Raw genomic sequence first — 15,559 nt, 5'->3', positions numbered from 1 at the left:
ATATGTTAGTGTTTTCTTATATCTCTTCTCTATTTTGTTTTTTCCATCTCTAAGAGGAAAAGGAAATAAAACTTGTGGAAATTAATAAAACATAAGGCAAGGGAAATATTTCTCATCCATGTATGAATTGATAATCTTTGTATTAAATGATAGGCCAAAAGAATATTAATTAAAATAGGAGAAAAAGGAAAATATATGTAAGGAAATACAATTAACCCCTTCAGTACCACGATGCATTTCTCTATTCATTCTGGTGACTATTTGGTGACTTAATGCAGCTTCAGAAACTCATGTGGGGGATTGCAATAGTGAAGACTGTGGCCATTAATCTTCTGACCTCCATAGGCCCTTCCTAATGTTAGTAAAATTATCTAATGGTACACAAATCTCAAGGAAAAAATGTGCCCCAGTACTGAAGGGATTAAAATAGTGAAGACTGTGGCCATTAATCTTCTGCCCTCCACAGACCCTTCCTAATGTCAATAAAATGGTCTAATGGTACACAAATCTCAAGGAAAAAATGTGTCTCAGTACTGAGGGGGCTAAAATAGTGAAGACTGTGGCTATTAATCTTCTGTCCTCCACAGACCCTTGCTAATGTCAATAAAATGGTCTAATGGTACACAAATCTCAAGGTAGAAAAGTGTCCCAGTACAGAAGGGGTTAAAATAGTAAAGACTGTGGCCATTAATCTTCTGACCTCCATAGACCCTTCTTAATGTCAATAAAATGGTCTAATGGTACACAAATCTCAAGGTAGAAATGTGTCCCAGTACTGAAGGGGTTAAAATATATTGTGAAGACTGTGGCCATTAATCTTGTGACCTCCATAGACCCTTTCTAATGTCAATAAAATGGTCTAATGGTACACAAATCTCAAGGTAAAAATGTGTCCCAGTACTGAAGGGGGTTAAACTTCCCACAAGAACTGACATGTGTATCAAAACAAACGTAAAAAATAATCGTTAAATTGTAAAAAGCAACAACAAAACCCGCTGCTTTATACAAAACACACACACACACACACACACACACACACACAAAATAAGGACAAAAAACGTTATGACTGTCACTAAACACACACACACACACACACACACACACACACACACACACACACACACACACACACACACACGAGGTAAGAACAGACTACATACATGAATAGTAGGAGGAATCTAATGCTATGCCACACACATCTCTGTATTCTGAAATGCTCTGTTTCTCTCTCTCTCTCTCTCTCTCTCTCTCTCTCTCTGGAAACCCACATAATTCACCTACCGTCTCTCAAATTACCTATGGAATCAAGAAAAACGCACTTAAAAACCCCACTAACTTAAACACTCTTGAAAACCTATTATAACCTCAAAACTCTTAAAAACCACACTGACTTAACAAACACCCTTGAAAAACTAAAAAAACATCCTCAAAAATCTTATTTAAGTTCAATAAATGCACTTTTAAAGCCTGTTATGATAAAAAAAAACTTCAAACGTTATAACCTCAAAACACCCTTAAAAACCCCTACAACCTCAATAAACACTTTTAAACCTGTTATACCCTCAAAAACACCCTTAAAACCTCCCAGTAACTTCAATAAACACCATTTAAAAGCAGTAATACCTTAAAAACACTTTAAAACCCCAAAATATTTAAGAAACACCCTTTTAGAACCTGATAACCTCAAAAGTACCTTTGAAAACCCTAGTAACCTCAATAGACTCCCTTAAAAAGAAGTAGTACCTCAAGAAACACCATTAAAATCCTATTATGACCTGAAAACATCCTTAAAAACTCCTGTAATTTCAATAAACACCCTTCTAAAACCTGTTATGATATAGAAACACTTAAAATCCACATTAACTTCAAATAACAATCATTTTAAAGCAGTAATACCTCAAAAAAAAAAAAAAAAAAAAAAAAAATCAGCCTTTAAAATATATAACCTGAAAACACCCTTCAAATCCCCACTAATTTCAATAACACCCTTTTAGAAGCCATTGAGTCTTATGAGCCTTCCAGAACAGCAGAGACAAGCACAGACACAGCCACACTAACACATGTATTCACAAACACTTTGCTCTCTCATCAAGACTGTTTTCAAAGGCTCTAGTTGAAGATAATGTTTTTAAGAGTATTTTTATGGTTTTGGTGATGGATTAGCAAGATTTCTAGTTTGTTAAAAGGAGAAACTGTCTTGAAAACCCAGCTATTTGTTCCTATTCATGTTTTTAAGAGTATTTTTATGATTTTGGTGATGGATTAGCAAGATTTCTAGTTAATCATAAGAAGAAACTGTCTTGAAAACCCGGCTAGTCATCTCTGGGGACTTGAAAAATTGTCGTGGTGAGAAAACAAGGTGTTACGGAATATGGCCATAAACAAGGGGAGGGCTACCACAAAAATACTACTTCAAATGCCACATAGAGATGATAATAAGGAAAATACATTGAAAAATACACTTCACAGAGATACAGGTTAGGGTATTTTGCACTCCTCACCTTTAAAATGAAGGGAAAGAATCGAGAGGCGTTTTGAGTGTGTGAAAAATTGCCTTCTCAGTGCTAAAATCTTCGGGAAATGTGAAAAAATGGAATTGTCTTCAGAAAATGTGGAAAAATATTGATGTAGTAAAATTTTAATAGTAAATCTAGTAAAGTGAAATGAAGAGAATTAATTTAGTCTTTTGTGTGTGAAAATTGTCTTGTCTGTGCTAAAATCTTTGGAAAATGTAAAGAAAATGGTATTGTCTTCAGAAAATGTGGAAAAATATTGGTGTAGAAAAATATAATGGGAAATCTAGTAAATTGAAATGAAGAGAATTAATTGAAAGTCTTTTGTGTGAAAATTGTCTTGCCTGTGCTAAAATCTTCAAGAAATGTAAAAAAAATTGTCTTGTTTGTACTAAAATCTTTGAAAAATGAGGAAAAGTATTGGATTAGTAAAAATATTAATGGTAAATCTAGTAAAGTGAAAAGAAGAAAATTAATCTGGAGTCTTTTGTGTGTGTGTGTGTGTGTGTGTGTGTGTGTGTGTGTGTGTGTGTGTGTGTGTGTGTGTGTGTGTGTGTGAAAATTGCCTTGTATGTGATTAATTGTTTGCAAAATGTGTGAAAAATATTGATGTAGTAAAATATCAATAGTAAATTTAGTAAATTGAAAAAAGAAGAATTAATCGAAAGTCTTTTGTGTGAATGAAAAATTGCCTTGTTTGTTCTAAAATCTTTGGAAAATGTAAAAAAAATTCTTATTTGTACTAAAATCTTTGGAAAATGTGGAAAAATGTTGGTACAGTAAAATTTTAACAGTAAATTTAGCAAAATGAAGTGAAGAGAAAGAATCGAGAGTCTTTTGTGTGTGTGAAAAAATAGCCACGTCTATACGTACTAAATCTTCCGAAAATGTAAAAAAAGAAAAAAAAACATGTAAAAATATAAACTCTAAATCTAATAAATGGCATCTGGAAAAAAGACATTGGCATTTATTGACAAAGAGAAAAATGGTAATACTTCAAATGGTTAATAAATGGCATAGAAAAATATAAATGGCAAATCTAGTTAATGGCACCTGGAAAAAAAAAAGACATTTAGACATTTTTAAGTGTTGTGGTGTTAATGGCAAAAGAAAAAAAAATTCAATGCACAACCTTATTTCTGCACCTCTCTCTCTCTCTCTCTCTCAAACCCCATAAAAAGACAAAATAAGGAAGAGAAACAAAACCCTTACCAAACTAAATTCTCTCTCTCTCTCTCTCTCTCTCTCTCTCTCACAAAAATTAAGCTCTGTAGAAAGAAAGAAAAATTTATGTGTTACTGGTAAATATATAACTCTCTCTCTCTCTCTCTCTCTCTCTCTCTCTCTCTCTCTCTCTCTTCAGTTTTACCCTCAAAAGAAACAAACATCACATTTTATTTTCCCTTTCAAATAAACAAAACATGAATTCCTTTTCTCTCTCTCCCACTCCCACTCCCACTCCCACTCCCACTCTCACTCTCTCTCTCTCTCTCTCTCTCTCTCTCGCTCTCACCTCTCGCCGACTTCTGCAAGATACGATACACCCTCGCTCGCAGGGCCTGGAACACGATGGCCCCTGACGGAAGGTTAGAAGTGTAGTCCTCGAGAGTGGTGGACGACTCATAAGCTTCCCCTCGTAAGATCGCAAACAGATGTCTTCCAAGCTCCGAGTTGATGTGTCTTAGCCTCACTCGGTCCATTATGTCCATACCCTACTGGTGGGGGGGGTACCATGAGTTGTGGGGTGGGGTTTGGTGTTGTGAGGTGTTGTGGGGGGTGTTCCAGGGTGTGTGTTTGGGATTTGGGGTGTGTTTGATGTGTTTCTATAGGTTATTGGGGTGTTTTGTTGTGTTGCGGGGTGTTTTGTGGTGTTTTAGGGTGGTTTTGGTGTTGTGGGTTCTTTAAGAGGTGTTTTGTGGTGTTTTATGGGATTTTGGTGCGTTTTGGGAGTGTTTTGGGATGTTTTGTTGTGTTTTGTGGTGTTTTGGGGTGTTCTGGGTATTTTCATGTGCTGTGGAGAGTTTTGGTGTGTTGTGGTGTGTTTTGTATGTGTTTTGGGGTGTTTTGATGGTGCAATGGGCTGTTCTGGGGTGTTTTGGGTGTTTTGTTGTGTTCTGGGATGTTTTGGTGTGTTGTGGGGTGTTTGGAGATGTGTTTTTAGATGTTTTTGGGTGTTCTGGAATGTTGTGGGATGTTTTGCTGTGTGTTGGAGTTTTTTGTTCTGTTGTGGGGTATTTAAGAGTGTTTTGTGGGTGTTGTGGAGTGTTCTGTGGGTGTTTTGATGTGCTTTGTTGTGTTCTGGGATGTTTAAGGATAGAAACCAGTATACTACTACCCAAGAATGGCACCCACAATAACAACCACTACAGCACCTGCAATATAGTACCCACAATAACAACTAGGAAAGCTAAAGAGGATACCAAGATTAGGTTAGGTTAAGTTATGTTACGTTACACACACACACACACACACACACACAAAATGTAGACTAAAAATATGATAAATGGTTTGCTGATGACTTGGAATAAAGAAAACAAATCAATAAAAATCAAATAAATAATAAAAAAAAGGACAAAACCACAGCAAAATTAACAAACCACAATTCAACCTCTTAAAACTTGTACTATGTAACCTGATAACACCAATATTCCCCCAGACACACTCTAACACACCCTAATGCATCCAACCACACCCTAACACATCCAAAACACACCCACACACATCCTAATATACACTAACACACTCTTACACACCCTAACACATCCCAAAAACACCCAAACACATCCTAATATACACTAACACACTCTAACACACCCTAATACACCCAAACACACTGACACTTCCAAAACACACCCAAACACATCCTGATATACACTAACACACCCTTACACACCCTAATGTACCCAAACACATCCTAATATACACTAACACACTCTAACACACCCTAATACACCCAAACACACCCTAATGCATCCAAAACACACCCAAACACATCCTAATATACACTAACACACTCTAACACACCCTAATGCATCTAAAACACACCCAAACACATCCTAATATACACTAACACACTCTGACACACCCTAACACATCCAAAACACACCCAAACACATCCTAATATACACTAACACACTCTAACACACCCAAACACACCCTAACGCATCCAAAACACACCCAAACACATCCTAATATACACTAACACACTCTGACACACCTTAACACACCCTAATGCATCCAACACACACCCAAACACATCCTAATATACACTAACACACTCTAACACACCCTAATACACCCAAACACACTTTGACACTTCCAAAACACACCCAAACACATCCTAATATACACTAACACACCCTTACACACCCTAATGTACCCAAACACATCCTATATACACTAACACACTCTAACACACCCTAATACACCCTAACACACCCTAATGCATCCAAAACACACCCAAACACATCCTAATATACACTAACACACTCTAAAACACCGTAATGCATCTAAAACACACCCAAACACATCCTAATATACACTAACACACTCTGACACACCCTAACATATCCAAAACACACCCAAACACATCCTAATATACACTAACACACTCTAACACACCCTAACACATCCAAAACACACCCAAACACATCCTAATATACACTAACACACTCTGACACACCCTAATGCATCCAAAACACACCCAAACACATCCTAATATACACTAACACACCCTAATACACCCAAACACACCCTAACGCATCCAAAACACACTCAAACACATCCTAATATACACTAACACACTCTGACACACCTTAACACACCCAAACACATCCTAATATACACTAACACACTAACACACCCTAATACACCCAAACGCATCCAAAACACACCCAAACACATCCTAATATACACTAACACACACTAACACACCCTAATACACCCAAACGCATCCAAAACACACCCAAACACATCCTAATATACACTAACACACTCTAACACACCCTAATACACCCAACACACCCTAATGCATCCAAAACACACTCAAACACATCCTAATATACACTAATACACTCTGACACAACCTAACACACCCTAATGCATCCAAAACACACCCAAACACATCCTAATATACACTAACACACCCTAATACACCCAAACACACCCTAACGCATCCAAAACACACCCAAACACATCCTAATATACACTAACACACTCTGACACACCTTAACACACCCTAATGCATCCAACACACACCCAAACACATCCTAATATACACTAACACACTAACACACCCTAATACACCCAAACGCATCCAAAACACACCCAAACACATCCTAATATACACTAACACACACTAACACACCCTAATACACCCAAACGCATCCAAAACACACCCAAACACATCCTAATATACACTAACACACTCTAACACACCCTAATACACCCAACACACCCTAATGCATCCAAAACACACTCAAACACATCCTAATATACACTAATACACTCTGACACAACCTAACACACCCTAATGCATCCAAAACACACCCAAACACATCCTAATATACACTAACACACTCTGACACAACCTAACACACCCTAATGCATCTAAAACACACCCAAACATCTTAATATACACTAACACACTCTGACACACCTAATACACCTCAATGCATCCAAAACACACCCAAACACATCCTAATATACACTAACACACTTTGACACACCTTAATCTCTTCCTTATATCTAGTATTTTGTTCATCACCAGGGAGATTGCAAGTTATGAAGCTATGAGCCATAAATTGATACATTCTGGCATTCTCTCCGTGTACTATGATAAGCATAATCTGCATATATTTGGATTCCGTCTCCTAAAGTTCCATTCATCTGATATACACCAGCATTCACCTAAGTATCTAATTACAGAAGCAGTTTCTTGATCAATGATGAGCTAACTGGTTCTCATATCCCTTCTTTGTATCAAAAACACATTCTATTCAAACTCAAAATAGCACCAAAATAGCATAGCATCAAAATAGCACCCACAGTCACAACCAGGGAAGGCAAACAGCGTACCTGAACCTCCGTGGGCTGATTGCTAAACTCATCAGGTGTTTCAATGTCCAGCTGGTACATCCCTATGCCATCTATGAGCAGGTGGGCGCGGTTCTCGTCCCGGAACACCACCCTGCCGAGAGAAGGAGGTGCAGTACAGAGAAGAGAAATGTAAAGGAAGGAATAGAAATAGACAGGAATGCAAAGAGGAGGAGGTATACAAAGGAAGGATTAGAGGAGAAGAACTAAGAATACAAAGGAGGAGGAGGAGGAAGGGATATACAAAGGAAGGAAGAGAGGAGGAGGTGGAGGAAGAACACGAGGAGGAGGAGGAGGAGGAGGAGGAGGAGGAGGAGAAGGAGAAGGAGGAGAAGGAGAAGGAGAAGAAGAAGGTGAAGGAGTAGAAGAAAGAGGAGGAGGAGAAGGATTATAACACACACAGACACGAGACATGGTAGAGGAAGGACGCACTGGCGCCGTTCCGACAAGCAGCTGATCTTCACTACATACCGGTTGTACAGTTTTTACAGTGGCCTGGGCAGGTAGTGTGGTCTCATTTTTCTTCATGAAATCAAGTATTAAGGAATAATGAGCGAAAGAGATACCATCAAAATGCAGACGTGAGATTGGAGAAGGTAGGAAAGCTGATGATGACTATGCTGATGAGGGTGATCGTGTATTCGAAGGTTTCGATACAACGACTACTTCACTACTAAAGAGAGTGTCAAATATTGAATATAAACTAGATAAACTGATAAAGGAGAAGATGGAAATGAAAGTGAATGAAGAACAGGATAAAGAGTTTATAAAACTAAGAGAAAGGATAAAAAAAAAAGTGGAAGAAAACGAAGCTAGGCTAAGAGCGGAAAACGAAGAACTAAAAAAGGAAGTAGCTAACTACAAAAAGCAGATGGAAGAAGGACTCGGTAAAGCCGAGAAAGAAAAGGAGAAGCTGAAAGATCTAGTAAACAAGGAAGAGGAAAGAGTACAGAACGTGATTAAAAAATAAGTACAAGCATGGAGAGTCCAAGATAAGAAAGATAAGGCTGATTTTCAGGAGGTGATTCAAGAACAACTTAAAGAAAAGAAGAAAATATGACAAACAAAATGATAGGAGTCCTCAAGACAAAAGAAAATTTAGTTAGAGAAATTGCAGAAAAAAAGAGTGTAGTCGTAGAAAAATGTAGTCGTATTTGGAATAAAAGAAAAAATATAAAATATAGACCAAAAAGAGAAAAAGAAGAAATGAAATCAGTCAAAGACCTACTGAAGAATCTAAACGACGAAGATAGGCAGAACTTGGAAGAGGAAGTAGAAGAAATAAACAGAATGGGACCATATCAAGAAGGAAAAACGAGACCAATTAAAATACTACTAAAATCACAAGCAGCAACAGAAGAAATATTATATAGAACAACAAAACTTAGAGAAACAGAAGGCTGCAAGGATATCTATATAAAGAAAAATAGAAATGAGGAAGAAAGGAAGAGATACAATGAACTGGCAGCAGCAGTAAGGGAAAAAAATAATGAAAGGTCAGAAGAGGAAAGAAGGCATTTTTGGAGAATTCTAGGAGACAGGATAAGGAAATGGTATATAAACGAGAAGGAAGAGAAAAAAGTGGAACAAGTTTAACTAAAAATGATAAAGGCAAAAGACTAAAAATGATGTATACGAACATAGACGGGGTTTTATCAAGTAAATTAGAATTAAGAGATTACATAAGGAAAGAAAATCCAGATATTGTATGCCTGGCTGAAACAAAACTAAATAAGGCAATCAAAATAGACTTGGACAATAGGTATAATGTATGGAGAAGAGACAGAGTGGGTAAAGGAGGAGGAGGAGTCATGATTATGTTAAGGAAAGAGATAGTGATAAATGAAATGGAATGTGGTGAAGGAAAAGCAGAACTATTGTATATTAAGATGCATATTAATAAAAAAGAGTTAACAATCATTGTAACATATGTGCCACCAAAACAAATTCATGGACCAATCAAGAATATAAAGACATGATAGATGACACAATAAGGAGTCTAATGAGAATCGTTAAAGAAAGGAGAAAAGTGATATTAGTAGGAGATTTCAACTGTAAAGAAGTGGACTGGGAAAATTATGAAAGTGGTATGGGGAAGAAGCCTGGGAGAAAGATTCTTGAACCTAATGATAGACAATATGATGGACCAGAGAGTAAAGGAATGCACAAGATTCAGAGGAAACGACGAGCCAGCGAGATTGGACCTAGTTTTTACAAGGGGTATACAAATGAATGATGATATAAGATATAAGTGCCCATTGGGAAAGAGTGACCATGCAATATTAGAAATAGATATAGAAGAGGGAAAGGAAGATAGAGACGATTCATACAAAGGAGACCGATTAAATTACAGAAAGGCTGATATTGAGAATCTCAAGAACTATTTTGAAACGTAGACTGGGAGGAGATGGAAAACTCAGAGACAATGCAAGACAAATATAACTTATTTTTGGAAATATACAAAACAGGAGTCAGGGAATATGTCCCAAAATATAGACCTAAAGAAGAAGGAAAGAAAGATTGGTTTAATGCAAGGTGTGCCAAGGCAAAGGAGAAAAGAGATGGAGCATGGAAAAGGTGGAGGAGAAATAGGAATCCAGCAAATAAGGAAAACTTCAAAGCAGCAAGAAATGAATATGTTAAGGTGAGGAAGGAAGAGGAAAAGAACTTCGAAAAAGACATTGTCGAAAAATGTAAGGAGCAACCAAAATTGTTCTATAGATTCATAAATGGAAAAATTAGGCAAAAAGAAACAATAGAAAGGTTAAAAGGAGAGAACGGGATGGTGGAAGACCCAAAAAGTATGGCAGAACTATTAAATAAAAAATTCCAGGAGGTCTTTACTAAGGAATCCAAATTTGAGAGGCCACAGAGTAATAGAGACAATCTATATGAAAGAGATTAAAGTAACCAAGCTTGAAATAAAAGAGTTAATGAAGGAACTGGATGAAGAGAAGGCAATGGGACCGGATGAAGTCTCAGGCAGAATACTGAAAGAATGTAGGGAAGAACTAGCAAGTCCTATATACAACATCATAAAATGCTCAATAGAAAATGGAACAGTACCAGTAGAATGGAAAAGAGCTGAGGTGGTTCCCATATATAAGAGCGGAAGGAAGGAAGAACCTTTAAATTACAGACCGGTATCACTAACTAGTGTAATATGCAAGATGTGTGAAAGAATAATAAAGAAACAATGGATCGAGTTCCTTGAAGACAACAAATTAATATCAAATAGCCAATTTGGTTTTAGAAAAGGACGGTCTTGTGTAACTAATTTATTGAGTTTCTATTCTAGAATAGTTGATAGAGTACAAGAGAGAGAGGGATGGGTTGACTGCATTTATTTGGATTTAAAAAAGGCGTTTGACAAAGTGCCACATGCAAGATTACTGTGGAAGTTAGAGGAGAAGGTGGCTTAAAAGGAAGCACATTGAGATGGATAGAAAATTATTTGAGGGGGAGAGAAATAAGGACGGTAGTTAAAGATATGAAGTCAAAGTGGAGAGCAGTAGAAAGCGGAGTGCCACAGGGGTCAGTATTGGCACCAATACTTTTCCTCATTTATATTAACGACATGCCAGAAGGAGTGAACAGCTACATAAATTTGTTTGCGGACGATACAAAACTGTGCAGAGTTATAAAGCAAAAGGAGGATTGTGAAATACTGCAAGAAGACCTAAATAAGATCTGGGAATGGAGTAAGAAATGGGAAATGGAATTCAATGTGAACAAAAGCCATGTCATGGAAATGGGAAAGAGTGAAAGACGACCTGTGGGAATCTATAAGATGGGAGATGGAGTAGAACTGGAGAAAGTCAAAAGGAAAAGGACTTAGGAGTGACGATGGAAGAAAACAATCAACCAGTAAGCCATATTGATAGAATTTTTAGAGAAACATATAATTTGCTAAGGAATATTGGAGTAGCATTTCACTACATGGACAAAGAAATGATGAAGAAATTGATAAGTACTATAATAAGACCCAGATTGGAATATGCAGGAGTAGTGTGGACCCCTCATAAAAAGAAACACATAAGGAAATTGGAGAGGCTACAAAAATAGCTACAAGAATGGTTCCAGAATTTGAAGGGATGACATATGAGGAGAGACTAAAGGCTATGGATCTACCAACCCTGGAACAAAGAAGGAGAGAGGAGACCTGATACAAGTTTATAAATTGATCAACGGAATGGACCAAGTGGATAATGAGAAACTGATCCTGAGAGAAGAATATGACATCCGAAGCACAAGATCGCATAGTAAAAAGCTGAGAAAAGGAAGATGTCTGAGAGATATTAAAAAATATAGTTTCCAGCAGAGATGTGTTGAGACGTGGAACAGTTTAGATGAGGAAGTGGTGTCTGCAACGAGTGTGCACACTTTTAAAGTAAGATTGGATAAGTGTAGATATGGAGACGGGGCCACACGAGCATAAAGCCCAGGCCCTGTAAAACTACAACTAGGTAAATACACACACACACACACACACACACACACACACACACACACACACACACACACACACACACACACACCTGGCCAATGAGGGTAGCTGCTGGTTGAGTTGTTCCATGGGGGGTTGGTTATTGATAAATGTGGCCACCTTAGGAATGAGGATCTCAGGTGGGGGGCGGTTGTGGTGGCGGTGGAGCTGGTGCATGGATATCCTCAGGTGCTGCTGGTGGAAGAGTAGCAAGTCCTCCTGGTGGATCACGTCGTTACCTGCGGCGGATTGGGGTTTAGTTAGGTTATGTTAGGTTTGGTTGCGTTGGGTTGGGTTGGGTTGGGTTAGGTTAGGTTAGGTTGGGTTGGGTTAAAACGCACAAACACACCCCAAAGCACCCACATCAAAAACACATTCCAAACACACCAAAACACAAAATACACCCAAAATATAACCAAAACGCACCCAATAACCCCAAAACACACAACAAAATCCCCAAAAGACCCCAAAACACACCAAACACACCCAAACACACTCAAAACACTCGCAAAACACCCAAAACACCCGCAAAACACTCCCAAAACACCCAAAACACACCACAAAACACCCAAAACACATCAAAACACCCCAACACACACCAATAAGGCAGGACAGAAGGGGCAGTTGATCGACGGCAATGTGGAGAACGCGACACAGGGCATTACGATCGTACATAACCGTGTCCAGTGTCTCCAGATTCAGGTGGTTGATTGAGAAGTAGTAGTGAGCGGTGTTGTAGATAATGTAGTCGGAATCCTGGCCCAGTATCCCCATGGCCCCGTGAATCTTGGCATACTCAGCGACGGCCTTGTCACATTCCTCAAGGCATGTGTACACCGGGCAACCAAGGATGTCCTGTAGGATAAACACGTATTCTTTAAAGGATATTTGTGTTAATGGTGATTTTAAAGTACACTGGGCATCCTAGGACATCCTGTAAGATAAATACATTATTTTTTTAAAGCATATTTGTGTAAGTGGTGATTTTAAAGGACTGATAGATAGATAGATAGATAACACACCCCAAACACCATAAATTATACAAAAAAACATCCTAAAAATATACCAAAACACCCCAAAACGCACATATAAACACACAGCATCCCCAAAAAACATCCTGCAACACCCCACAACATCCCAAATAATACACAAACATACAAAAACACCCCAAACCCACATATAAACAGATAGATAGATAGACAGATAGATTAGTAAAGGGTGTGGTGTGGTGTAGTGTAGTGTAGTGTAGTGTAGTGTAGTGTAGTGTAGTGTAGTGTGGTGTGGTGTGGTGTGGTGTGGTGTGGTGGGTGGGTGGGTGGGTGGGTGGGTGTGTGTGTGTGTGTGTGTGTGTGTGTGAAGACCTTTTTGGGTGTGTTTGGTGGGTTTAAAGGGGTGTTTGGTGTGTGTGTGTGTGTGTGTGTGTTTCAAGACATGCCAAGGGAAGTCCTGTGGAATATAAAGGGTTTTTTAAAGGGATATTTGTGTCAATAGTTTTAAAGGATTGATAACCTAACCTAACCTAACCAAAAAAAAACACCCCAAGCACTTCAAAAATATACAAAAAACACCTCAAAACAAGCACACAAACACACACCACCCTGTGACCCACTGCAACACCAAAACACACACATAAACCCAGCAACACATTTAAACACACCCAAAGAAACACATAACATCCCCAAGACACAACCCCAGAAAAACACATAATCTTTACAAAAATGACCCCAAACAACCCCAAAACATCCACAAACACACCACAATATCTTCTAAACATCCCATAACACTGCACAACACTTCCAAAACATCCTGTAACATCCTAAAACACCCATAAACATCTCAAAACATCTCAAAAACAACCCAAAATATCCCCAAAACACCACTAAAACACCCCAAAATAACCTGTCACACACCAAAACACCCTGCAACACACCAAAACACCCCACAACACCCACAAATTCTCCCCAAAACACCCAAACACCCTCAAAACACCCCAAAAACATAAAACACCAAAACACCCCACAACACCAAAAAATCCACCAAAAACAGACTCAAAATACCCCACAACACCCCAAAATCACCTAAAAATAACCTCAAAAACCAAAAAAACAAAAAAATCTCCAAAAAAACACAAAAACACCCTCAAAAACCTCAAAACACCCCAAAAACACCACACAAACACACTCAAAACACCCTCACACACCTTGAAGATCAGAGGAGTGAAGGCAGCCAGACCAGTGGGGAGGAAGAAGTGCTTGCCATGCTCCAGCTCCTTGTTTGACTTGATAATGGTGAAGTAGTTGATAACGTCCTTGAGGTTCTCCAGACGTCGATGTGTCCAGGTCTCTCGCTTCCTCTCCTGCAGTAGTGGTGGTGGTGGTGGTGGTGGTGGTGGTAGTGGGAGTAATGGTTGTAGTAATAGTGGTAGTTGTTGTTGTTGTTGATTCTAATGCTAGTTTTGTTAACGTAACTTAGACTAACCTAATTTAGTGTGACCAGACACAAACACACACTCTCTTTTGTGCTCTCGCTCTCTCTCTCTCTCTCTCTCTCTCTCTCTCTCTCTCTCTCTCTTTTTCTTTTTTTTTCTTTTTCTTTTTCTTTTCTTTTCTTTTTCTCTCTCTCTCTCTCTCTCTCTCTCTCTCTCTCTCTCTCTCTCTCTCTCTCTCTCTCTCTCTCTATCTCTCAATAGATCTGTTATTGCAACTAAACCCAACTGATCAATTCTCTCTCTCTCTCTCTCTCTCTCTCTAGATATATGACCTTATTATTGCATGAGCTAAACTATATCAATTCTCTCTCTCTCTCTCTCTCTCTCTCTCTCTCTCTCTCTCTCTCTCTCTCTCTCTCTCTCTCTCTCTCTCTCTCTCCATAATCTTGTTGTTGCATTTAAATCTGGCTAATCAATCAATCAATCAATCAATGTCTGTCTGTCTGTCTCTCTCTCTCTCAGCCCAGCCTAGCACCCCCCCCACACACACACATAGAAGGATGAAGAGAAGGATAAGAAAAAGCAAGGAAGAGAAGAGGAGGAGGAGGAGGAGGAGGAGGAGGAGGAGGAGGAGGAGGAGGAGGAATGGGAACAGAGAGGAGGAAGAATAAGAGAGAAAGAGATTGAAGAGGTAACGGAAGGACACACACACACACACACACACACACACACACACACACACACACACACACACACACACACACACACACACACACACACACACACACACACACACACACACACACACACACACACACACACACACACAGTAGAAGCTTACCTCCTCCAGCGCTGTGCCACGTTTTCAAATTAATTCTTGTTACTATTTTGACGGCTTCATAAGGCTTCAAAAATGTGTGTGGGTTTTGAAATAGTAAAGACTCCTGCCATTAACCTTCTGACCTCCATAGACCCTTTCTAATGCAAATAAAATTGTCTAATCACACCCAAAAATCATGGTAAAAATGCATCTCAGTA

The 15,559-nt window shown here is 38.6% G+C and overlaps 1 protein-coding gene across 1 annotated transcript in view; it reads right to left on the bottom strand.

The window, feature by feature from the left end:
• LOC123517037 (constitutive coactivator of peroxisome proliferator-activated receptor gamma-like) overlaps window positions 1–15,559 on the bottom strand; it is a 33,696-nt gene that overhangs the window by 10,184 nt on the left and 7,953 nt on the right. Inside the window, 5 exon segments of the mRNA XM_045276892.1 lie at window positions 4,027–4,225; window positions 7,590–7,701; window positions 12,146–12,332; window positions 12,693–12,948; window positions 14,294–14,449. Coding sequence (XP_045132827.1) covers window positions 4,027–4,225; window positions 7,590–7,701; window positions 12,146–12,332; window positions 12,693–12,948; window positions 14,294–14,449 — 910 coding nt within the window.

This window comes from Portunus trituberculatus, chromosome 1, assembly GCF_017591435.1.
Source record: "Portunus trituberculatus isolate SZX2019 chromosome 1, ASM1759143v1, whole genome shotgun sequence".
In the NCBI taxonomy this organism is placed as follows: Eukaryota; Metazoa; Arthropoda; class Malacostraca; order Decapoda; family Portunidae; genus Portunus; species Portunus trituberculatus.
This window is presented reverse-complemented; position numbering and strand designations above follow the sequence as displayed.